This window comes from Neophocaena asiaeorientalis, unplaced genomic scaffold, assembly GCF_003031525.2.
Source record: "Neophocaena asiaeorientalis asiaeorientalis breed wild unplaced genomic scaffold, Neophocaena_asiaeorientalis_V1.1 scaffold24, whole genome shotgun sequence".
Lineage (NCBI taxonomy): Eukaryota > Metazoa > Chordata > Mammalia > Artiodactyla > Phocoenidae > Neophocaena > Neophocaena asiaeorientalis.
Genome location: NW_020185317.1, coordinates 5,386,451 through 5,412,948, shown reverse-complemented (window position 1 = coordinate 5,412,948; position 26,498 = coordinate 5,386,451). Strand labels below are relative to the sequence as shown.

The window sequence follows — 26,498 nt, the reverse complement described above, 5'->3', positions numbered from 1 at the left end:
AAATCTCCAAGGTAACCACTGATCATGGTTTGGTGTCTGTCGCTTTCTAGATTTGTTTAGGTACTAATATAACTTGAATATGGAGACACACACAGGACATTTTATGATACAGTGACCAGGAAGCCTTTGTTTTAAGGGACTTATCTAGTGCTTCCCAATACGAGGTGTTTCGAAATGTGTGAGGGGGCATTTTGGTTTTTTCAGAGACTGTCACTTAGCGCCCAAGGGCCAGGATCCTAAACATCCCCCGATGAATGGTTGGGTCCCATATGATAAAGAATTATAGCATCCAAAATGATGGTGGCCCATCGAGAAACGCTGTTTTCATGGAAATAGTGCTTCTTTTTGTCCTCATGTTTTATCCATTTACATAAGATTATATTAAATTACTTTACTATAATTCACTGAGCACTTGAGTAAGGCAGGCTCCTTTTGAGTACAAGATGAAAAAGACACAGTCCTTGCCTCCCAGGAACTCACAGTCTTCTGTGTATAGCACTTGTAGGTTGTGACAAGTATTCTAATGGAAACAGAGAGTATAACAGAGGAAGAGTTATACCTGGGGACATTTGAGATGGTGAGATAGGATCAGTTATACCTGGGGACATTTGAGATGGTTTCTTAGAAGAGATGAGCACTTTCAAGTGTAGGACTCTCACAATCAGAGATACTAGTGCCCAAAGTCGTGTCTTGGAAGAAGGAACAGGTGTGTCATCACCTCTGCCACTTCTAGGTGAGCACTGGGCATGGGGTGTGACAGCTCCTGCCACATGTTGCTCAGGTCATTGACTCTCGGCCACGTCTTCACTCTGGTTGCTTTTGCTACCACTGTGGCATGAGAAGTGTCCCGTGATGGTAGCTCGGGCCCTCTGCTTAGGGTGGGAATTCCAAGGAATGCCAGCTAGGATCCGTTCAAGCCAGCCAGCCCTGGGTATGGGACACAGGGTAGAGAGGACAAGAAAGGGGAGGCAGGACAAGAGATTCCAGACGGTGACAGTAAAACCCTATTCTGCTACATAGAGGCAGAGAAATCCTGGGAGGACACCCACAGTGACATTACATCATGCAGGTTGGTTGGGAGGAGGGGGATGAATATGAAAAAACAGTAATTTTCGAGACTAAAATTTAACTCTTCAAGGCTTAAACCTTCTAGTTTAGTTATCTTCTAAAGAGTTTGGATTTATATTTTCCTACTGATAAAGCTGACAATCGGGAACATCATCTTACTCTAAGGTTGTCAGTATTGGGTGATTATGCTGGAAATAAGCTTCATTCTTGGGGAGGTGGGCACTGCTTACACTGAAGGCTTGCATTAAGCACCAGAATCCTGACCTTAATTAGCAGCTGGTGTCTGTCTGCTCTAGAAAGACATGTGTAGCAATATCTGAAAGAACTTTTTTTTTTTTTACTGACAAGTTCATATAGACCATAAAAGGATGATCTGGGAATGATGGAACCCAGCCTAAGGGTGAGTCCATATACTGTTTACCATACAGAAAACCTAAGCTGATTCATACATGAGGCACTTCTTTCCCATTAGGAACTGGTGTTCCTAATGAAACTCTAGCTAGGTGACATTGTCCTCTAGCTGAGGACATTGTCCCAATGGCCTCTAACCTGTCAAAATATTACTTTCTGAATCATGGTTCGTTGCTAGTCTGTCTTTTTTTTTTTATGAATTTATTTATTGGCTGCATTGGGTCTTCGTTGCTGCAGGTGGGCTTTCTCTAGTTGCAGCGAGCGGGGGCTACTCTTTGTTGCGGCGTGCGGGCTTCTCATTGCGGTGGCTTCTCTTGTTGCGGAGCACAGGCTCTAGGCACGCGGGCTTCAGTAGTTGTGGCTCATGGGCTCTAGAGCGCAGGCTCAGTAGTTGCGGCACACGGGCTTAGTTGCTCCGCGGCATGTGGGATCTTCCCAGGCCAGGGCTTGAACCCGTGTCCCCTGCACTGTGAGGACAAGAAAGGGGAGGCAGGACAAGAGATTCCAGACGGTGACAGTAAAACCCTATTCTGCTACATAGAGGCAGAGAAATCCTGGGAGGACACCCACAGTGACATTACATCATGCAGGTTGGTTGGGAGGAGGGGGATGAATATGAAAAAACAGTAATTTTCGAGACTAAAATTTAACTCTTCAAGGCTTAAACCTTCTAGTTTAGTTATCTTCTAAAGAGTTTGGATTTATATTTTCCTACTGATAAAGCTGACAATCGGGAACATCATCTTACTCTAAGGTTGTCAGTATTGGGTGATTATGCTGGAAATAAGCTTCATTCTTGGGGAGGTGGGCACTGCTTACACTGAAGGCTTGCATTAAGCACCAGAATCCTGACCTTAATTAGCAGCTGGTGTCTGTCTGCTCTAGAAAGACATGTGTAGCAATATCTGAAAGAACTTTTTTTTTTTTTACTGACAAGTTCATATAGACCATAAAAGGATGATCTGGGAATGATGGAACCCAGCCTAAGGGTGAGTCCATATACTGTTTACCATACAGAAAACCTAAGCTGATTCATACATGAGGCACTTCTTTCCCATTAGGAACTGGTGTTCCTAATGAAACTCTAGCTAGGTGACATTGTCCTCTAGCTGAGGACATTGTCCCAATGGCCTCTAACCTGTCAAAATATTACTTTCTGAATCATGGTTCGTTGCTAGTCTGTCTTTTTTTTTTTATGAATTTATTTATTGGCTGCATTGGGTCTTCGTTGCTGCAGGTGGGCTTTCTCTAGTTGCAGCGAGCGGGGGCTACTCTTTGTTGCGGCGTGCGGGCTTCTCATTGCGGTGGCTTCTCTTGTTGCGGAGCACAGGCTCTAGGCACGCGGGCTTCAGTAGTTGTGGCTCATGGGCTCTAGAGCGCAGGCTCAGTAGTTGCGGCACACGGGCTTAGTTGCTCCGCGGCATGTGGGATCTTCCCAGGCCAGGGCTTGAACCCGTGTCCCCTGCACTGGCAGGCGGATTCTTAATCACTGCGCCACCAGGGAAGTCCTGCTAGTCTGTCTTCATCTCCACCCAGCCCTGGAGCAACACTTCTGTGCGTTGGAACACCGTGTCTTTGTGCGAGGGCTTGTACCACAAGTTGAGCGCATGTTCAGGCTCCATCTGCAAATGCTCCATGTCTGGTTGATAAGAACCATCCTTATCCAGGGCATTTTGTTTTCATCCAGTGTTTTTTCTTTTTTGAGGAACTTTTCTGTTTCTCCATTAGAGGCTTTGCAACATGCTTGCTGCCAATTACTCATTCGGCTGAGAATGGGTCCTCTTTGCGTGGTGTTGCTCTTTCATCTCATATATCTGAGAGCATTGTAGGATAATCCTACTTAAATCTTTCTCTGCTGCTCATAACCTGTATTGTCTCTGGAATAGAGAATAATTTCCAGATTGGATCTGGGCTGGAAAAGTTCACTTATCTCTTCATAAATCCTTAGACTTCGATCCTTCTTACATCGTTCAAATACCCTCTCTGCCTGCAAATGCTTGAGGTTTTATGGTTAACCTTTCTATTGTTCCCTCTGCCTGTGATGCTTGTCCCTCCTCCTTTGTCCGTTTGCTTCTAACCCAAGTGTCCTGGGATCCCCAGGGGTAGCTAAGAACCTCTCCTTTGTGTAGCCATAGCACTTTGTGCAGACCTCTTAGGGTATTGTATTTAACTTATTTGCTTCTGTGCCTGTCTCCCCACTAGACTAAGTTCCTTGCAGGCAAGGAGGATTTCTCTTCATTTTTATTCCCTTTCATCCAGCACAGTGTATGTTACATAGTGGTATCTCAGTTAATGTTTATTGAGCAAAATTCATGTTCTTTGTAATTTAGAAATGTTCTCAGGGGTTATTCAGTCATGTTATATTATAGATGGTTTAAATTAGAAAAGTAGGACATCATAATTAACCCACACTCTGTTAGGAATTGCAGGATGACTCACAATTAATTGCTTCTGTATCTTGAATACTGTCATTCTGAAAAACAAAATAAAACAAAAAAACAAGTACCAGTTTCATTATAAGATAATCACCAATCAACTTATCCTGTCAACACTGTGGGTTGTGGTTTTGTAAGAAATTAGAAACTCATAAGTACTTTTCTCCTACCATTATATTTTGCTCAAATAAAGAATCAAGGAGTTTGACCAGTGATTTGGGTTTTCCATGGTGTAGTGTTTCCTGCTGAATCATCTGCTCCTTACCAATTGTGTTCTTTATAGATCAGTTATCTATAACACCTGTTCTAAAATGGTCTTTATTTCTTGTCTGCTTTTATACTTACTGACTTCTTGTTGTGAAATAGGAAAGCAATGATGTTGTTTCTGAGCTATTTCACTGTAGGTGTTCAATGGGTCTCTGTATGTCACTGAGAGGCATTTTTCAGACTATTTTTCTGTATTTCCAGACCTCTTAATGCTCAGGCAAATTCTAGGACTCCAAACATATGCTCTATATTCAGCATAATTTGTCCAGAAGATGATCTAGTAAAACGTATTATAAATTCCTTTTTATTAGCAAATCCTTAATTTCATGAGTGTGCATGTATTCATTTCCTAGGGCTGCCATAACAAAGCACCACAGACTGGCTTTAAAAAACAGAAATTTTATTTCCTTACAGTTCTGGAAGCTAAAAGTCCCAAGATCAAGGTGTTGGCAGGATGTATGTCTTCTGAGGACTTCTCTCCTTGGCTTGTCTTCCAGTGTCTTCACCTGGTCTTCCCTCTGTGTCTGTCTCTGTCCTAATCTCTTATCAGGACACTAGTCATGTTGGATTAGGGCCTACCCATATTACATCATTTCACCTAATCACCTCTTTAAAGGCCCTATCGCCATATCTAGCCACACTCTGAGATACTGGGGGTTAGGACTTAGACCTTCAACATATGAATTTTGGAGGGGACACAGTTCAGCCCATAACAGTGAATACTACGGCAGTTTAAATATCCCATTCAGATATTAAAGAGATTCTTAGGTTGCTGCAATACTTTTCAGTGATTATTCAATAAGTGTGTTGTCTACTTCTTTCCCTTTTCATAGATCAAAATGCTGCCTTCCTTTCTGCTCATCATTTTACACTTGCCGATTTTTTTAAGCCACCGGCTTCACCAGAATGGTTGGTGAGGGAGGAATGCTAGTGTCCTCTCTCTTGGAATTCTGGGATAAAAGTTTTATCAGAAAAAAGAAGGATACTTGGACACTTTTCTTTAAAATAATAAGAATAGTAATAATAATACCTTTTATTGAGTGCTTATTATGGGCAACTCACTGTGTTGTAATTATCACAAGCCTGCAGAGTTGATGTTGTTGTCTACTTGATATATGAGGAAATTGAGGCTCTAGGAGATGAAGTAATTTGCGCTGGATACTTCTGATTTTGTGTTTTCACCTTTACAAAGACCTATCAGTTCTTTGGTCCCAAAGAACTATCAGTTGTGAGATTAGAAACATGGAAAAGAATTGAAAGGTATATCAAGCTCGTAGTCACTGGGCTGGTTGGTGGCAATCCGAGACCTAAGGGTCCGAGAAATTACAGACTCCAGTGGCTGAATTCCACGGGGGTAGAGAGAGGTTTGAAGGCATAGCGCAACCTACCTCTTACGTGTTACTTAGGGCCAGGCCCTGTGGACTGTGGCCTGGATTGAATAACGGTTGTCATGGTAACCCTGATTCAGAAGTGGGCTCAAAAGAAAGGTACAGGATAGGCAATATGAACACAAGGAAGATGTAGTACCAAATCTTTTTATGATGGGATTATGGGCAAGAATTACTTGGAGCTGCTTAGAATGAGCTAGGTCAGTGGTTCTCCACCTTTGGCTCAGTATCTGAATAACCTGGGGAGCTTTCAAAAGCACGGAGTCTGAGTTCCAATCCTAAAGAGCCTTAACTGAGGGTGGCATGGGCCTCGACACTGTAGTTTTTAACAGTTGCCCGAGTAAATCTGATGTACAGGCAGAGTTAGTTAATAAGAACTAATGAGCTAGGTCAGAGGTTGGCAAGCTATGGCCAGGAGCCAAATCTGGCCTACTGCCTGTTTTGTAGGACCCAGGAACTAAGAAAAGTTTCTATACTTTCAAGTGGTTGAAAACAAAATCACAAGAAGCATACTATTTTGTGATACATGAAAATTGCATGAAATTTAAATTTCAGTGTTCGTAATTCGAATTTTATTGGAACACAGCCATCCATGCTTATTCATTTACATACTGTCTATGGTTGCTTTCATGCTACAGCAGCAGAGTTGAGAATGTGCAAAAGACCTACAAGACCTATTTACTATATGGCCCTTTATAGAAAATGTTTGCTGACCATGAGTTAGGCTAAGTTGAAGTCATCAGCAGGGCTGCTTTAGAACCTGGAAGGAAACATATTTGTGTAACTTGTGTGTTTGTATAGTGTGTTTTGCATTTTAATCTCCTGTGGGCTTTCCGTTGCTGTTTCCTAGCATTGGGACCCTGGCTGACGGATTTATAGCAAGTTTGTTCAGCAAATTTTTTATCAAACAGGTTTGAAACATACTTTTTTCTTCAAAACATACAAGTAAAAAGAGCATAAAGTCCAAAGAATATGACAACCCAGACCTTTTCGTTATTGAAGAGCTCCTAAATCCATTCTAATATCCATTTCCTATCCCATCCCCACCCCCTCAACCCTTTTGTTGTCTTTCCCCATATTTCTTTCTGCTCCATATTTGCAGTTAATACCAGCTGGATGCCTCAGAGCATTTCGTTTCCTTGATCCAGTGTTGGAAAAAGAGGACACCGTTTATAAGAATGATTTTAATATAAAAATACAGTTGAGTAAGATTAGGAAAATACCACTGATTGTCAAATTGGTTTATTTCTTTTACCTTCTAGTTTTCATCCACTTGGATTTAGAACACAAGAAAAGCATTACGGTTGGGGAAAATTAACAGAAAATGGAAAACAACCAAGAAAAAGAAATCCCCTGGGTTGTGTTTTTGTAAAGAGAAGTAGCCACCGTTTGCTTCCAAACCAGCCTGTCTAGTTCAGAATGAGAGAGATGGTAACCTTATGCTTGGATTCACCATTTTAGGCCTTTGTTTATTTTGTTTATACTCATAATTTTTGTGGTGGTGATTGTGAGAGTGAAAGCTAGAGGCTGATATATATTTATCAATTTTGTAAACATGTGATATCATGGATTTCTTTTTTTAAATAATGAACTTGTATCAGTTGAACTGATAGGAAAAAGTGTTTGATTTCCAAATAGTTATTATTCATCATTGGATGACAGTTTTCAATGACCTTGAGAGTCTCTTTGTGAAACTGCTTGGTGTCTTGGGTATTGCAAGCTGGGGCCACATATTCACATGTTCTCATTTTTAGCCTGTCCTTCCCCCATCATAGTGAAGTGGCTACAATCCCAGGCATATTTACCCTACAGCCACCTGGAAGGAAGCCAGCAATGTCATTACAGATGGCAGTATGCCCAGACTATCTTAAAAAAGCATCATCTCTGCTACTAATTAAGTTTCAGGAAGGGTGATGTTTGCTTTTATATTAACAAGCATTTTGAAAAGGCTGAGAGCAGATATGTTAGAAGCAGTTTTCTTATTCCTAAGAGTTTATGGTTAAATTTAATTGTCCTTTAGCTTCCCCACTTCTTTTTTTTTTTTTTTGCGGTGTGCAGGCCTCTCACTGCTGTGGCCTCTCCCGGTGTGGAGCACAGGCTCCGGACGCGCAGGCCCAGCGGCCATGGCCCACGGGCCCAGCCGCCCCGCGGCATGCGGGATCCCCCCAGACCGGGACACGAATCCGCGTCCTCTGCATCGGCAAGCGGACTCCCAACCACCGCGCCACCAGGGAAGCCCAGCTTCCCCACTTCTGAGTTTGGAACACTGCCTGCTGGATGATGGATGTTTTGGGCAGGGGAAAAACTAGGTGATATTTGCATGTTTTGTATCTCTACCAGAGCCTCAACTTATTTTCCTTTGCTTTTTTTAGGGTTCTGTACATTGGCCTGGCCTGCAATACTGCTCGCTATATTTATATTTCCTACCTGGAAAATGCCTGGACTGTTCTCCCCATGGAAGTTCTTCAAGGCAAGTTAACAGTTGGAATTAGAATTATTTTTCTACCTGAGTTATGACTACATGAAAGTTCAGTGGCCCTCAGCATCTGACTCTACAAAGGAAGGGCAGAGGCACTGTTTTATATGAGTTTGAAGTGGTTGTGAAGGAACAGGTTACGTCAGGGCGCTGGTTCTTCACTTCCTCTGAGTGTTCTGTGTTTGTTGAGCTAAACAAAGCTGGATTATTTCCCACACCCTTGTGTTTAAACAAAGAAAGAGGAACTCTGCAATAAACTCTCATGTACAGCTGTTAGGTGTACACATCCAAAGGTGGTTTTAAATATAAAACGATTTATATTTTAAAGATTTTGGTATTTTTGTAGGTTAACTATGCTTACTGCAAAAAAAAAAAAGGTCATAATTATTATATTTCTTGAGTTACTTTGATCACACCTAGTGATTTGTAACGCAAGCTTTATAGTCAGGCTGTTGTTTTCCCATGCACCTTTAAAATCTTTGCTCAAATATCCTGACCAGAGTTCTTCTCTTTGCTTCACTGGATCCTTCAACATGTAACTTTGAAAAAAATTTCTTGCCATGTGGCTTAAGAGCAGTAAAAACATTGATTTCTATTCATTAGCTCATATAATCCAGACTGTATCCTGAGACGTTCTATTAGCAGCTTGGCTAAACCATTTGGTGATTGGCATTATGATTAAAATAAAGGTTCAGGATAACATCATTGGAGTTGAGGTCTTCCGGGGATGCCCAGGCTCCTAAATCATTAATTGTACCAAACAGTCTATGACTATATACAATTTTATTAGCTTTATAGATTGCCATTATCATTTTCCCTGACCCTGAGGATGCAAATGCCATACAATCAACATAATATCTAAGATGAAAGACTCACAATTATATATCAAAACAAAATGTATAAAATGCAAAAGCTCATTCACCAAATCCCATCGTGGCAATGAAAAAAAAAAAACCTATCCTAATTGAAAGGTGACATAATTTATAGTCACATTAAAATTACAAAATTCAAATATGTACACACTTTAAAGGTGCTTTTCTCAGGTCTGATGCAGTGGTATAAATGATGAAAAGAGATTTTGTTTATAAATATATAGAAAATGGAAATTTGGTCTTATAATAAGAAATTATTGTTTGTAATAATTAGAACTCTTGAATAGTCTTGAGGTGGGGCATACATCTCAGTATTGTGTCATGTAAGAAAAACAAAGCACAAAATATGAACTGCAGGAAAGAAATGTGCAACAACAAGGTATAAGCAACACAGCCTTAGGGGTTCCCACCTCTAATTCAGACTCTATTCTGTGAGGCAGGGTGCTCGCCTGACTTAACTGCTTTATTTATTGGTATGACACCACGTGCAGACTCTTACTTAAAAAAAACAACAAAAAACAAAAAAACTGGTATACCTGTTATAATAATACATGCATATACCTTTTTCTCTCCTTTTAATTTAATATGAATTAGATTAAAAAGGATGGTTTGCATTAGTGACTTAAGAAAATAAAGCAGGGACTTCCCTGGTGGCCCAGTGGCTAAGACTCTGCGCTTCCCAGTGCAAGGGGCCTGGGTTCGGTCCCCGGTCAGGGAACTAGATCCCACATGCCGCAACTGAAGATCCTGTGTGCCGCAACTAAGACCCAGTGCAGTCAAATAAATAAATATATATATATTTAAAAAAAGAAAAGAGAGCAAAAGAGAGAAGCTTTTTTAAAACAGTAGTTAAAGAAGACATTTATAACAAGAGAAGAATTTTATAAGAGGGAAAAAACAAATGCTGTTGTCAATCGAAAATGTCTTTTTTCCTGTTAATTTATTAAAAATATGTTAAATAGCCACCAAGAGTCACGCAGCATGCTGAGTGCTGGGAATATAATTAAAAAACAATATATTAACTTAGGCCTCAAGGTCTCACTGTCTGTTCTGGAAGCCAGATGTATAAATACATAATTGCTACCCAGTGTGTTAGATGGAATCAGAAAAATGTGCCAGGTAACAGAGAAGGAGCTCCATGGAGGGAATGATTAGCTTTGTGAAGCAGAGAGTGGGAGGATGATATTATTAAAAGATTCCCCAAGGAAATCACAGATAAGCTGGATTTTGAAGGGTGACCAGGACCCCACCCAGTGGCCTAAAGAAAAGCAGACATTTTGGCACAGAGAAGAGCCACGTGCCAAAGCACAGCCGTGGAGAGCGGAATGGCATCTCAGGAAACCTGAGTGGGAGGCTTTGGCTAGGGCTCGATGGGTTTGTCATCCTAAGCTGCTGACCCAGTACATATTTTTATAATATGTATTTATGTGCACCTTAGGGCAGTTATCCCTGCTTCCCGTGGTAGGCTACAGTTCATACCTCTGTGTTTCATTTTATTTCCCCCGTGCCAGTAGAAACCTCGTTACTGATCTGAAGCAAGTAAAAAGGGGGAATCTGTAAATACGGGGAGTCTCCGCATCTAACACAGGGCTCTGTGACCAGTTCCACAGAGCTCTTTGCGTCTAAAACTGGAGGAGACGGTTTCATTCCCTGGCAGAAGTGAGTGCTGAGTGTTTTGGCTGTACAACAAAAAATCCCTTGCCTTTGTTTGACCCATGCCCACCCTACGGAAAACAGTGGATTATCTATGTGGAATAAATCCTGTTTCATAGGAACACACTTCTGACTGAACAGGTTTGTTTTTCCAGTCTGAACTCTTCCAGATTTACAAGGCTCATCCAAATGACTTTAAAGTCCCTGTGCTTAAGGCAGCTCTACTTAGGATGCAGTAAAACAAGAAATGATGACAAAACATGGAATGATTTAATTACAGGAACAGCCCACTGTCATGATGGATGCCCCTTAATCCCTTGACTGGAACTGCTACCTGACGATTTCCAAAGACCCAGCCTTAGGAGGGGGGAGGGTGGGGAAGCAGGACATTGGCTCTCATCACTGATGGTCGTAACACTGAACAGTCAGCACTTCCACTCTTTGATTCCGGCCCCAGCGCCACACAGAGGGTCTTCTTAAAAAATAGAGGTGAGGGGCCTCCCTGGTGGCGCAGTGGTTGAGAGTCCGCCTGTCGATGCAGGGGACACGGGTTCGTGCCCCGGTCCGGGAAGATCCCACATGCCGTGGAGCGGCTGGGCCCGTGAGCCATGGCCACTGAGCCTGCGCGTCTGGAGCCAGTGCTCCGCAACGGGAGAGGCCACAACAGTGAGAGGCCCGCGTACCGAAAAAAAAAAAAAAAAATAGAGGTGAGGTCTAGCTGTCAACCTTTCACCCCGTGCCTCATCCCTAAAACACCATAAGAACTAGTACCACCTAGTGGAGCAACGGAAGGGGAGGAGACAAGGGATGTGCTTTATTCCATATCTCTGGCTACTCATCTCTTCCTCTTTGGGGTTACCTGTAGCTGATGGAGGAAGATTCCTTGTTATCCTTCATTCCCTGAAGCTCTTATTCATCATCTCAGCATGTGTCTCCTCAGGCTGTGTTGGTAATAATTAGCTGATGGGATGGGGATAAAGCAAATTTCCTCCTCTCTAGACCCCTAGGAAGGAGGCTATGTGGGTATCTGTTTTGGGGTCAAGGTAAGACTGTTGGGGATTATGAGGATGTTTCTTTCCTATGATCTTTCTCACATTTAGTAGCCAGTGTCTCTTGCAGCCTTTTAGCCGTTCACTTGTCTTGCAGCAAACATGTTATTCAGTAGGCAACGGGTGCCACCGTGTAAAGAAGCAGAAGATGTATTTCCTACACATAAGGAGCCTGTAATTTATTTTAAAAAGAGGCAGTGGGTCTAAGTGCCTAAAAGCATTGCTGGGTGCAGTGGAGGGATTAGGATAGTTTATATTTATTTATAGGATCTCATTTTAAGAACCTACATGTTTTTCTCCTTTACTTCTGTACGAGAAGCATTTAAACATATTCTTGATTGTGATCCGGAGTATACACTTCTGATAAAAATCACAGTCACATTTTTTATGCTCATTTTTATGCCGGTGTTTGTTGTGAATCCTTGCAAGACTTTGAGATGGATGTGATTCAAATTATTTTTGCTGTTAAAATGTATTTAAGGAGAGTAAGGCCAGGCCAGGGCTGCTGTAACTAAAGAGGTCCTTTTGTGATACTCAAATTAATGGCTCAAGCACTGAAGGGTGAAAATGAGGTCTGTGTCGCGTCCTTCTCTGCAGATTGCTTGATCAGTAGGATCCGGGTTAAGATGATGATGAAAGATGGTTTTTTAATGTCACCAGTAGGAGAGCTTGAACTGACATTTATGAAGCTTTACTCTCTTATTTAGTATGCCTACTCAGCCGAGTGAGAATCGTGTTTTCCTTCCTCTCAGGAAGAACGTGGAGAAATTATGAAAGCATTACAATGTAGCCCTTATCTGACAGTGGAAATTCTACCCGTGATTCCAGGCTGTTGTCATCCATATTGGAAACTTTCTGTCTGACTTAACCCTTAAAACACAAGTAGCTTGTCACATGAATATATAAGATACACGAAATGCTCTAAGTTTAGTATTTCAGTGACTAAATTGGCATACGGATGTCATTGATGTTACTGCTAAAGTTAATTTTTCATCAGAATAGTCATAGATTGTAATAGAGCAGTTTATGCTTTATCATTCCCATGCTTTACAGTTACTAAAAGTTCTTATACAATCTCTTAAAAATAGACATTATTTTGTCCCTTCAGAATTCATTTTAAATACTTCTGCTGCAAGAATCCTTTGCTGGCAAACTGCATCTGACACTTAGCTCTTCCTTTTCTGAATTGTTCTCAGAGTTATGGACTATGTTACACAGTTTAGCACTTAATTGTTACCCAACTATTTTATTTAACAAATACTAGTTTTACTTCCTGACTTAGTTTTAACCCTTAAGTGCAAAGACCACACCTTACAGTTTTTGAATTCCCCAAAGAAGCATGCGCCCAGGAAGATATACTGTAAATGCTTGTTGTTTGATTTCACAGTCCCCTGCAAAATGTACTATAGTTGATATTTTCTAATTATTAAAGCTTTTGAATAATAGAGGAAGTTCTATCTCAGAAGCTTATAAATATGTGAAGGAAAGCTGAAAACTAAGTTTAAAAGTTGAATCTTTAATATGTTAGCTTTTCCCCTAGGATACCATCCTGCCATCCATTGCACATTTGTAAACACAGCAGTGTGTTTTAATCATTTACTTAACGTCCCCGCCTCATTCTACAAAGTGCTCAGGCTTGAATTAGACTATCTTGTATTCCAGCTCCCCAACCTATAAGCTCTGTGTCCTTTAGGCAAGCTGCTTCATCACTTTAAGCCTCGTAGACTTTTGTGCTACAGAATAGGTTAATGAGTATTAAATAAACTATTCTATGCAAAGTATATAGCATATTACCTGGCACATAGTTAGCCTTCAATAAATGTTAAATAACATGCAATAAAAGTAAAATAAAAAGTGATAATAAAAATCAGGACCAGGGGAAATGTAACTTAGAAGAGTCTACCCTCAGAGGTTACATTGCAATTATGCATGAGAGCCCGGCCATAAATGACTAGTCAGTGTACAGTGTTTTTAAAGTTATCTTTGGGGAAGTGAAATTTTTACTGGCTTTGCTGTAAAAGCAGTTCTCACGTGTGGCTTGCTATGAGGAGACATTGGGCATATAGTATATAGTGTTGTTAAGTCTTGACCTTAAACACAGGCAGTTTGGGGTGGCAGTCTCCTAAGAGCTGTTTGAAGGTATGCCAAGGGTATAACGCCAGCATGTAAAATTCACAAAGGCCCCCCAAACATTGTTGTATTAGTTATAGACTTCTTTTTTTAAGCAACTTACATGTCTTTCTTTTTTTAACTTGCAAAGTGAAGCTTATAGAAACTTCATTTCTTCTTTCCGTTTTTACTCATACGTGGGAGTTGGAAGTTTTCTCCATTGTTACCCAGGGTACCTTTTATCCACAAGTGCTTTCTTCCTCATATCCCAGCCCGCAGGCCACTGCCTGCTCAGTTCGTTTCAGCTCTCTTTTGCTCAGCTGCTGTTACGTGTCAAGCCCTGTGTCAGGTCCTGGTATGTTTGTTCTCCTCAAGGAGCTCAGTCTGCTCCTCCTTCAGGTAAATCCTGCCCCCTTCCACCCGCCAGACTATAAGCTCTGTGGTGGTTAAACACGTGTTCTGTATATTGTCACAGTCTCAGTGCAGAGCAGGGGCTCCGGCACGTGGTCTGGGTGCTCAGTAAGGACTGTTGAGTGAATGAATGCGGGAGATTCTTGCAGTGCTGCACATGGGTGGGCGTGGAAGTGCTTGCATGTCATATATAAAGTCTCTTTCATGCGACACAAGAAGGTTCATGAAGCTTCTGCTAGGTCCACTGCTCTTTGTGGGGTCCTCTACTCTTTCTGGAAGGTCCATTGCTGTTGGTGGCCCTGACTTTGGCAGAGATACTGGCTCGTTGTTCACCTGCTATTTCCTTTTCTTCATGGATACACACTGGACTCCACTTCCTAGCCTTCCTTGCAGTTAGGTATGAGCATATGACTGATTCTGCCCAGTGGAATGTAAGCAGGAATGACGTGTCACTTCTAAACCCAGCCCATAAAATTTTCCATGTGCCATCCTCTCTTCCGTCCTTTGCTGGATATCGGTGCCCAGGGTAACCATGTGAGGAAGAAGACAGAGTCTCTGCAGCCTGGGTCCCTGAATGACTATGTGAAGCAGAGCTGCTACTCTTCCTGTCCCTTGACCATTGGACTTTATATGGGCAAGAAAAGAAAACATCTAATGGGTGAAACCACTAAGATTCTGAGGTTTCTCTCTTACAACAGGAGCATTACCTTAGCCAATACTGCCTCCTTTTATCGCCTGCCCAGGGGAGGGTTTGTTTTTGCTTTGGTTTGGTTTTTGTTTTCTTGCGTTGTTGTTTGAAGAGTAGTCTCTTACTGGTTTTTACCAGGTTGATCTTTCAGAAACTTTTTTTAATCTCAGCATTTGAGAGGTACACTGAGCTAATTGAAATGTATGCTTTGGTCCATCAATGGAAAAGGTTTGTCACAACTGCTTTAGTGTGCCACTGCTAAAGGGATATGTGTGTTGTGTTCAGTAAGCACAAGTCAGTGGCAGAGCAAGAAAAACAAAACAAAACAATACTAGTTCCCTGATACCGCATCAGTTCTCACCCCTCCCGTGCCATTATGATGTGATTTCCCCCAAGCCAAGCAGCACTGTGCGAAAGGCAGCTGTCTTCCTGGGAAGAGAGGAGTTTTTCTTGTTCCTATCAGTACATGCCGTGTATTGCAATAGAGCATTCTTGTGGGCCGAGACTGAACAATCTTGAAATTCGTGTTGCAGGATCAGGTAAGAATGTTGAATATTATAAGGTAAAGAGTTATTTGGGGCATATAAAAAACTTGATATTATGTGATGTGAACTCTTTTAGGAGGGAGGGGAAGAAGGTAGGAAGAATGTACATTTTTTTAAAATTGATAGATTATTGGGCATGTTTGATATTATCAAGAAAACCTCTCAAATTAGATGATTACATTTATTATAGAATACTTTTAACAGTGGTTATGAGGATGTATAGTATAGTACTTAAGCACTGAAGTTCCGAGCTTAGACACCTTGGGTTCAAATCCTGTTCCACTGCCCTGTTGTCTGTGTCACTTTGAACAAGGCACTTTAATCTCTCTGTGCCTTTTTGGAAAATGAAGAAAAAAATGGTACCTGTTACTAGGAAGAATAAAGGAGATAATCTTTGTAAAATACGTAGCACAGCTCCTGGTAGAGTAAGCTGCTATAATAATGTTATTAATGAGAGAAATTAAACGTTAATCATAATTATTTCTAATGGTTCTAGGTTATTCAAATGTAGTGTATTCACAGACAGTTAAGGTCTTGGCAGTAGGTGGTGTGAAAAGACCTCTGAGTTTCTGTTAGCCTTGAAGGTAATCCCAAGGGACCACAGTAAAGGTAAGAAAGGACTGAGAAGCTAAGTTTCCATGACCTGTGTGGTCTTCGAGCGTTACTTGTTGTCAGTTAACATATGGTGTTGAATTGCCACTCAAATATATTTATTAAGCACCTGTTATGTGAGTTGGTGTTGAATTGCCACTCAAAATTATCAGTAGTTTTGTAACAAGTAGCCAAGGAAGAGTTAATAACATTGCAAGGAGAGTCAATTCATGTGCCTTTGTTACTACTGTCAGTCACGGAGGTAACATCCTTTTATTCTTACTGTTTGATCCACCAACTTAGTTACCTCATACTAAAAGGTTTAAGAAGGTATAGCTCTAGGGTAAACACATTTACCAGTGACACAATACATTTGCTTATTTATTTCATCATGTAGAGAATAATCATCTACTCCTTTTTCACAGTTCTCTAATAAAAGGGAAAGAAGTAGAAACATTTTCTTTTTTTCTGCTTATGATATCTTTTACCCTCTAAATTTTAAAGGAAAGTTGTTTTATACCTAAAATACAATTTTACAAATACAGAAAATGGTGGCATTTACTCTTTTAGATTTCTAGATTGCTTTATTATAGAGGACCAGAACACAAGTGTAGTAAAAATATTGGCAAGAGTTTCAGATTATTAATATGATTACTAGGTTGTATACTCAAGTTTAAGGACAAGAACCAAAACTCCACAATTGTCATTTGTATACAAGGTATTGTTATCAACCCAGTCCCCTCTTGTGGATTTACATTTGCTAGTTCTTTTCTAGGAAGTAATATGGATTCTTCTATTTACATGGTATTTTGAAATAAAGGTATTTCAGAGAAACCAAGTTTAATTCTACATCTACCCTGGAAAATGTTGGAACATACAAGCCAAATGGCTTTCATTCTTCTGCTTTTAGTACCAGAGAAAAAATTTTTTACTGAATGCTTTACTATTTTCCCCTTCAGTTAATGCCCTGAGTTGCTTTAAAGAGTGTAGTTTCCAGTGATCTAATCAGTCCCAAAAAAGCAATGAGGAAACTCTGGAATTCTAACTACAGAGAATCTTTTATAACTGCCACTTAATACCAGCCAACAAATTTTAACAATAGTTTAAAAGTATCCTAATTTAAGTCATCCTGCTGGAAAATGCTTTAATTATCTTAGAAGACTCAAAGGTTTAGAAAACCCTTAGAATTAAAAAAAAAAAAAAAGAAACCCTATTATTGGAAGATTTTGTGTGTGTCCAAGCCTTCACATTTAAGAGAATAACTGCTAGAATTATATTTGATCTAGAATTATAGCGAAAGTATATTTGTTACTGTTTTGGTTACATAAGTACATAGACCCATCTTTGTCTACTTGTAAATCCTGTAATTGATTGGTCAAACATAGACATAACAATAGACTTGGCATCACCATTAAAGTTAATTGACAACCATTTGATGTGGTTTCAGGTCTTTGATGATTCATCTTTAAGAAATAATTTCAAAATCTACGCTGGATGTTACTATTGAATCTAATTAATGTTGAATAAATTTCATTTTATTTCTCATAATATTTTTGAGTTTTTTCCTTGGTGTTAATGAAAAACTATGCATATCTGAAAAGAAATGGAGTTAGCTGCATCTTTAATAATCTATTCTTTAAAACATATAATATTTTAATTGTGTATTACTGTGTCAACATTTACAGTTAAGACTCTATCCAGGCATTATTCAGTTCTGAGAAGGCTGGCATTATCTAAGGTACTGCAATTGTTTAGTCAGATAAAGCAAACACTTCATTTGAATTCTGTGGAAATTAAGTGTGCATACTGCCTCTTCCATCTTGCTAGTTAAAAAAACAGCCTACTTGAAATTACTGAAACATATAAGAAAAATTATTTTGATATTTCTCAGTTTACTGTAGGACATATAATCTAATATACCCAGTGAAAATAGTGTTTATTCTATTATGGATCTACTTAAGTAAAATCATCCTGGTAATTTGATTATATGTCTGACATTGTGAATTTTACCTTGTTAGGTGCTGGATATTTTTGTATTCCTACAGATATTCTTGAGCTTTGTTCTGGGACACAACTAGATTACTTGGAACTAGTGTGATCCTTTTGCGTCTTGCTTTTAAACATTACTTAGATGGTACCAGAGCAGTGTTTAAACTAGGCCTAATCCTTTCATAATACTAACACAAGACCCTTTTGAGTACTCTACCAATCCCAGGGATCATGAGTTTTTCCAGTGTGGCTGGTGGAAACAGGTATTATTCCCAGCCCTGTATGGGTTCTGAGGAATGCTTTCTGTAATGCTTTTGGGCAGTTCTTTCCCTGGCTTTGGATAGTTTCTATACATGCTCTTGCTAATCAGTACTATGCTGAATACTTGAGGGAAACCATCTGCAGATCTCTGGAGTTTCTGTGAAACTCTCTGCTCTCTGGTACTCTGACCTGGAGCTCCAGCTGCCTTGGTCTCCCCAGACTGTCGGCTCCATCTCTTCAACTCACTGGTTCCCCCTCTGTGCCCTGCAGCTTTCAAACTCTGACCAGGCAGTAAGCTGGAGCGCCTCATTGTTTCCCATCTCTCTGAGATCACTGTCCTTGTTGGTGATGTCCAGTGTCTTGGGAACTACTGTTTCATATATTTTGTCCAGTTGTTTGTTGTTTCAAGAAGGAAGTAAATCCAGTCCCTGTTGTTTTATTTTGGGCAGAAGCAGACTGTCAGATTAAATCTTAAGTGAATATTAATCTTTCAGTTTAATTTTCTAAAACATAGGTTGAGTTTCTGTTGATACTATCTCCAAATGAGATTATTTTTCAGGAAGCAAGTCCAAGACTTAATCTAGGCAGAACCAGATGATCTCTTAATCCTTTCCAGCTATCTATAAAACCTGTTGTGACAATACCTTCCTATTACATTTATTTTCCTTATTAGTTTTTTGGCTGCATTGGGTCTGAGTTGTGGCATACGGGATCTTTGTTGAGGCATGTGGGATCTTTTTCGTTATGGCATGCAGTCTGCTCGGGTTTCTCTCTAGTTGTGGCATGCAGGTTTTCTCTCTCTAGTTGTGGCACGCGGGCTCCAGGGCATGTGGGCTCTGTAGTTTGTGGCACATGGGCTCTCTCATTGGGGCGTGTGAGTTCAATAGTTGTGGCGCATGGGCTCAGCTGCCCCGCGGCACGTGGGATCTTAGTTCCCCGACCAGGGATCGAACCCACGTCCCCTGCATTGGAAGGTGGATTCTTTACCACTGGACCACCAAGGAGGTCCCTCTTCCTATTACACTTAAAGCCGTGCTCTAGTAAAAATTTAAATTCATACAATGCACAGTTGCTGTACATTAAAATAATCAAATTTTCTTTCACCTGTTATCTTTACCCTCCCCTCCCTGCCAACAAATGGTGAAGATATAATGAAACTGGTAATGAGGCATTGTAAATAGTCTCTACACTCTTGGAAAACAAATTGGAGCTGTATATTAAAAGGCAAAAAAAAATTTATATTCTTTGAATCATTAACTCCACTTGTAGAATTATAGCCAATGTAAATAAGATATGTAAAAAGCTGTATCTCCAGGGCTTCCCTGGTGACACAGTGGTTGAGAGTCAGCCTGCCGATGCAGGGGACACGGGTTCGTGCCCCGGTCCGGTAAAAAAAAAAAAAAAAAAAAAAAAAGCTGTATCTCCAAAACTGTTAATCATAGTGCTAATTATAATGGAAAAAATTGGAAATAATCTTTTAAAAGTGAAGTACAGTTCATTTACAATACTGTGTGTGTTTCAGATTACAGCAAAGTGATTCAGTTATATTTTTTTCAGATTATATTCCATTATAAGTTGTTATAAGATACGGAATATAATTTCCTATGCTATAAGTAAATCCTTGTTGCTTATCTACTTATGTATAGTAGTTAGTATCTGTTAATCCCATACTCCTAATTTGTCACCCCTCCTGCCCTCCCTCTCGCTTTTGGTAACCATGTTTGTTTTCTATGTGAGTCTGTTTCTGGTTTGTATATAGATTCATTTGTATAATTTTTTAGATTCCACATATAAGCGATACCGTATAGTATTTGTCTTTGTCTGATTTACTTCACTAAGTGTAATATTTCTAGGTCCATACATGTTGCTGCAAATGGTAATGTTTCATTCTTTTTTTATGGCTGAGTATTATTCCACCGTGTGTATGTGTATGTATATATATATATATATATATATCTCCCACATCTTCTTAAACCAGTCGTTTGTCGATGGGCATTTGGGTTGCTTTCGTGTCCTGGCTATTGTAAATAGTGCTGCTATGAACATTGGGGTGCACGTACCTTTTCAAATTAGAATTTTTTCCGGATATATACCCAGGAGTGGGATTGGTACCTCTATTTTTAGCTTTTATAGGAAACGCCATACTGTTTTCCATAGTGTTTGTACCAAGTTGCATTCCCACCAACAGCGTAGGAGGGTTCCTTTTACTCCACACCCTCTCCAGACTTTTTAACGATGGCCATTCTGACCCATGTGAGGTGATACTTCATTGTGGTTTTGATTTGCATTTCTCTGATAATTAGCAGTGATGAGCATCTTTTCATGTGCATGTTGGCCATCTGTATGTCTTCTTTGGAGAAATTTCTATTTAGGTCTTCTGCCCGTATTTTGATTGGCTTGTTTTTATGATATTGAGTTGTATGAGCTGTTTATATATTTTGGGTATTAACTCCTTGTTGGCTGCGTCATTTACAGATATTTTCTCCCATTTCTTAGATTGTCTTTTCATTTTGTTGATGGTTTCCTTTGCTGTGCAAAACCTTTTAAGTTTAATCAAGTCCCATTTGTTTGTTTTTGCTTTATTTCTTTTGCCTTGGGAGACTGATCTAAGAAACTATTGCTACAATTTATGTCTGAGAATGTTTTGCCTATATTCTCTTACAGGAACTTTATGGTGTCATGTCTTACATTTAGGTCTTTAAACCATTTTGAGTTTATTTTTTGTATATGGCATGAGGGAGTGTTCTGGTTTCACTGATTTACACGTAGCTGTCCAGCTTTCCCAACACCACTTGTTGAAGAGACTGTCTTCTCTCCACTGTATATTCTTGCCTCCTTTGTTGTAGATTGATTGACTGTACATGCATGGGTTTATTTCTGGGGTCTATTCTGTTCCGTTGATCTATACGTCTGGTACCCAGTAAGAGGTCAATATCCAAAATATATAAGGAACTCTGACAACTCAACAGCAAAAAACCCAAACAACCCAATTTGAAAATGGACAAAAGACTTTCTCTAAAGATTTACAAATGGCCAAAAAACACATAAAAAGATGATCAATATCACTAGCCATTAGGACATGCAAATCAAAAGCACAATGAGATACCACTTCATACCCATTAGGATTGCTATTATAAGAAAAACACAGAAAATAACATCTGGTGAGGTGTGGAAACACTGGAACTCTTGTGCATTTCTAGTAGTAATGTAAAATGGTGCAGCTACTGTGGAAAACAGCCCCTCACAGTATTAAATATATTATTACCATATGACCCAGTAATTCCACTTTTAGGTATATACCCAAAAGAACTGACAGCGGGGACTGAGATACTCGCACATCAGCGTTCACAGCAGCAGCATTCACAGTAGCCAAAAGGTGGAAACCGCCCAAATGTCCATTAACAGATGAATGGGTAAAAAAGTTACAAGGCTACATATCCTTTAGCCTTAAAAAGAAATTCTGGCACATGCTACAGAAGACATTGTGCTAAGTGAAATAAGCCAGACACCAAAGGACAAACACTGTATGATTCCACTTATATGAGGTACCCAGAGCAGTCATAGTCATATTCATAGAGACAGAAGGTAAGTGGTGTTTCTCAGGGCCTGGAGATAGTATTGTTTAACGGGTGCTGAATTTCAGTTTGGGATGATGAAAAAATTCTGGAGATGGATGGTAGTGATGGTTGCACAACACTGTGAATGTACTTCAGGCCACTGAACCGTACACTTAAAAATGTTTAAACGATAAATATTGTTACGTATATTTTACCACAAAATATTTATCTTTATTAGGTATGTATATGTGTGTGTGTGTGTGTGTATATGTGTGTATATATATATATATATATATATATATCTCTAGTTAAGTAAATAACTCATGTTCCAAAAGAGTAATGTAAGGAGTGCTGATCGGTCACCCTGCCCGCTCCTCTTCCTCTCCAGGAGTGACACACGCGGCCATCTGGGCAGCCTGCATTTCTTATCTCAGCGCTGCGGTTCCCCCAGAGCTGAGGACGTCTGCCCAGGGCATCCTGCAGGGCCTTCATCTGGGTTTGGGGAGAGGTTGTGGAGCCATGATCGGAGGCGTGTTAGTCAATTATTTTGGTAAGAATGGTTTTCTCTTTTTCTCTTTCTTCTTTGATGAAAACTTAACAAATTTTTTTAGCAACCCCTCAGTAAACACTCAAGTTATTACTGAAGATTGCCAGAAGCTAAACTCCACTGTTCATATATTCTCTTTCTAGCTCTCATGGTAGTCAGAATTGCAGAGCAGTATATGCTTCAGTGGTTAAGATGATCAGAGCCAGCTTGTAACCGTGCACGCTTCTCTGACAGCTTACTGCGATGCTACACAGATAGCTCAAAGGAGCCAAACAAAGGAATAATCACATGTGCTTTTGGTTTGAAGTAAAGTACCCTAAACCAGCTGATAATAATGCTAGAGGAAAGAGAGTTCATCATTGTTGTTCCATCAGGAGATTTTGAACCAAAAAAATCTAACTATATGCTGGCTTTGGTAATGTCACTGCATCTGTGACAACACAGTCTGTCTGCCCTGTCAGATCTCCCTTATTGGAAATACAAGGGCGGGGCTGAGGTGGAGATGGCATTATTCTGCTCCAGGAATCTTGAGTATTCAGGTCCCTAGAAGGTGGACTCAGAGATGTCTGAATATATAGCACTACTTGAGCTCGGCTGTTCTAATTACAGATTAATAAGGTTGTTTAATATATAGTTAGGTAAATTGTCTTTATGAAGAGAGCACCACTGAATTTTAAAATGGCACTCGGAGACAGTCCTTTACTTTATAAATGCAGTTTTAAAATTTGATCAATGACAGATATCCAACACCAGCACTTGGATCTCTTGACACCTGCCCAGACCTGTGCTTTTCCTACTATATGAAGCTAATGGCCATTTGCCATTCTTTGCTCTGCTGCCTTTGCCCTGAACTTTAGAACATTGACAGTTTTGGATGAGGGCTACCTGTCTTTCCGGGAATTACTCTACAGAGTGCTGTTTGTTTCCACAGGGGCTGCTGCAACATTCCGAGGAATTGGCATGGCCTGCCTGGTGATCCTCCTGTTCTTTGCCCTGATCCAGTGGCTGGCGGTGCCAGATGAGGAAGAAGGTAAGCATGTTCATTGTTCTTTAATGGTTCTAAAGGTTGAAGCCGTGGGGAATTCTACACATACCCCTCAGAAACCCAGAGGTGGAAACAGAGTGTACCACAGACCTGCGTGGCTAGATTTTCTCGGGGGTGTATCAGTGAACTCGTGCACCATTGCTGGAGAGAAGCCACTTGCTATGTTGAAAAGAATACTGGTTGTTTTAGGCAGCTTGCTTTTGTTTTGTTTTACGGTACAAGGTACTGGGGAAAGTATTGGTTTTAAATTTCTCTGGTATTCTAAACAGATTTAAAATTTAAATCAGATATATATAGGATTATACAGTAATTTTACTATTAGGGGTAGGAAATGGTATTAATCTCTGTGCTTTTACCTTCATTTGATAAAAATGTCTAAACCTTAAATTTGAAGTTTTCCCTTAATTAGGCATGGCCTTCTTAAACGTATCATACAGAAAGAAGGTTATATCCAATATAATGTGTTGATGAGAACAAGCTTTCAACTTTTTGGGGGAATCAACTTTTTTTTTTTTCAATGAAGAAGGCCAACCATTAAAACAAATATTCTTTCTCAGCTCTTGGGTCCTGGAACAGGGCTCATCTTCTGTGGTGTCCTGTCCTTTGAGGAGCATTTGCCTCAAGTACCCCAAGTGCTTCTGTTAAGAGAAAAACTAACTTGTTACAGAAACCCCAGAGACAGATTTTAATTCCAACACGTTACTCAGAAGGAAAGACCAGTACTGACTTTTCTTATTCTTGTTCTTTTATAATCCTAACTAGATCATCTCTCTTATGCAGTTTAGGCCATGCCTTCAGTAAAAGGCCAATAAAGGCAGCTACTGTGTGATTTTTCCTATTCTGATGCTTATCTTTAAAATCTCAATCCTGTAAGTGGGCCTAAGGCAACATTCACTATAACCTATGCCCCACAGATGTTATATACGTTAACTGAACCAATACATTTCGTAAATAAATATAAGTTAATGTCTGTTAAGTCCTGTAAGGAGACCCTGGAAGGTAAACATCACATTCATTTGCTCAGTACTTGCGCCAAGTAGAGAAGCCGCCCTTGTTACACGGCAACTTATCAACATTCCCAAGCATACTAGAACGGGCTTATCGAGGTTGTCCATTTGTTCAGTTTTTATTATTTATTTATACATACATACATACATCTGTTTAAATATGTAAAAACGCTGAGAAACGATTTAAACATGGCTTTCTCTCCAGACAAGACGATGCTGGCAGAAAGGATTCCTGTTCCTTCTAGTCCTGTTCCCATAGCAACCATCGACTTGGTCCAGCAACAGACAGAAGATGTTCTGCCACGCGTTGAGCCCAGACTACCACCTAAGAAAACCAAGCACCAGGAAGAACAGGAGGATGTGAACAAGCCAGCCTGGGGTGTCAGCTCCTCTCCCTGGGTGACCTTTGTTTACGCACTCTACCAAATCAAAGAGATGATGCAGCTAACAAGAGACAACCGTGCTTCTGAGATACAGCCTTTACAGGTAAAAAGTTCCTCTGCTGCCTTGCCTTAAGCAGGCTCAGTTGTTTCAGTTATTGTTATTCATTCAACAAGATTTATGGGAGGTCTGGTGGGGGAAATAGACATGCAGACAAATAATTTCAGTGCTTTGTGACAAGTGTATTATAGAGCTGTATACAAGGTTCCATAGAGGGAAAATTCTGCCTTATGTGGTTCAGGAAGGCCTCACAGAGAAGACAGTACCTCTTGAAAGAAAGAAAATAAATCCATTCTGATTTTATATATTTCTTTGAAATGTCTGTTTTGGTGGACATTAGTTACAGTATGGATATATGGTTCTTGCCTTGGTGAATTATAAATCTCTGTAATTTAAAAATTCTAATGGGGACATTCTATATAATAGGACCTCAATAAATATCTGATAAATTAAGTAATACTCTGAGCCACTAAAAGGGTCTGACAGGACACCTAACTCAGTGGAAATGTGGTTTTGCTAGCGGGCTCACCTGAAAGATAAAAAGTGTGGTTTTTCTTGTCCCTAGAGGTGTGGTCTCTCCTGAGTAGCGTCGAATCGCATGGATAAAAACACTGTAGGTAATTGTAACTGAAGCTATATAATACTTTTGGAAAATGTTTAAGCGTAACTTCTATGAACAGTTTAGCCAAAGTAATGAGTCTACTTCCCCTGTGTTTTTATTAATCACTCCCTTTCACTTGATGAATCATGTCAGCTCTGTATCTAGAGTAGCTTCAGAGGACACAGGAGGAAAAAAATAAAGGGGAAAGACTTTAAGAGTAGTTTGAGTAATTTCCTTAATTTGAACTACCTCAATTAAATTTATCACAATTTTGTAAACTGACCTGTAATATTTCTCTAATTTAAACCAAATCTGATTCTTCGCTGATAACCATAATGCATTCTAGTCCATGTATGATCCTATTGGTTTATCGAGATAATAAACTCACACAAATCCTCTGCTCACAAGTCAAGGACGATATCAGGGTAGGAGGAGCATAGAAAGGATGTGAAGCAAGGAGGTGATGCAGGAGGAAAGATGAGTTCTGCCTGAATGGCAGTGTTTTCATTACTTTGGATACTCACCCTTGTTTTCACAGAAGCCTATTAGGCTTAAGTATCATTAACATTTTTTATGATATATTAAGATTAATAAAAACTGGCTAGTATGGCTTAGCTACTCTTATGAAGAAGTCATTATACTAATATTTTTTCTTTTACAGTTTAGAACTACAGAAATAAAACTTTTGTTTTTCTTTTTTGGTGCTCAGCTCTTTGAAGTGATGGGTACTAAATTCAGAGGAAAATCCATAAAAAAAGAAATGTTTCCTGATTTTTACAAACCAACTTTTAGTGTGTACTTTAAAATCCCAACTATACATCAGGACTCAATTTCAGGACATTCTTTTCCTGGCCCTGTCTCCAAGGCTGAGGATGCCTTCCTCACTTCCTGTGGGACAAGGTGCTTTCCAGCCTTGAATTCTCTGGTCTTAGCAAGTGGACTGAGTTCCCGTTCCGTGCCGCTTGCCCAGTGACTTGCCACAGTGGCTGGTGGGGGCCCAGTAAATATGTGCTGATGTAAATTGTTCTCCTAGGAGTAACAGGCATGTTGGTAGTAACGTTCCTTTATCCACAAGATACGTCTGCTT

General features: G+C 39.9%; 1 protein-coding gene across 1 annotated transcript in view; it reads left to right on the top strand.

Annotated features, from left to right (window-relative positions):
- The window catches only part of MFSD6 (major facilitator superfamily domain containing 6), a 75,531-nt gene that overhangs the window by 46,695 nt on the left and 2,338 nt on the right, over positions 1 to 26,498 (top strand). Inside the window, exons 3-6 of the mRNA XM_024733627.1 lie at positions 7,942 to 8,039; positions 22,159 to 22,320; positions 23,249 to 23,347; positions 24,575 to 24,855. Of these exons, the coding sequence (XP_024589395.1) occupies positions 7,942 to 8,039; positions 22,159 to 22,320; positions 23,249 to 23,347; positions 24,575 to 24,855 (640 nt within the window). The remainder of the gene's footprint in view (positions 1 to 7,941; positions 8,040 to 22,158; positions 22,321 to 23,248; positions 23,348 to 24,574; positions 24,856 to 26,498) is intronic.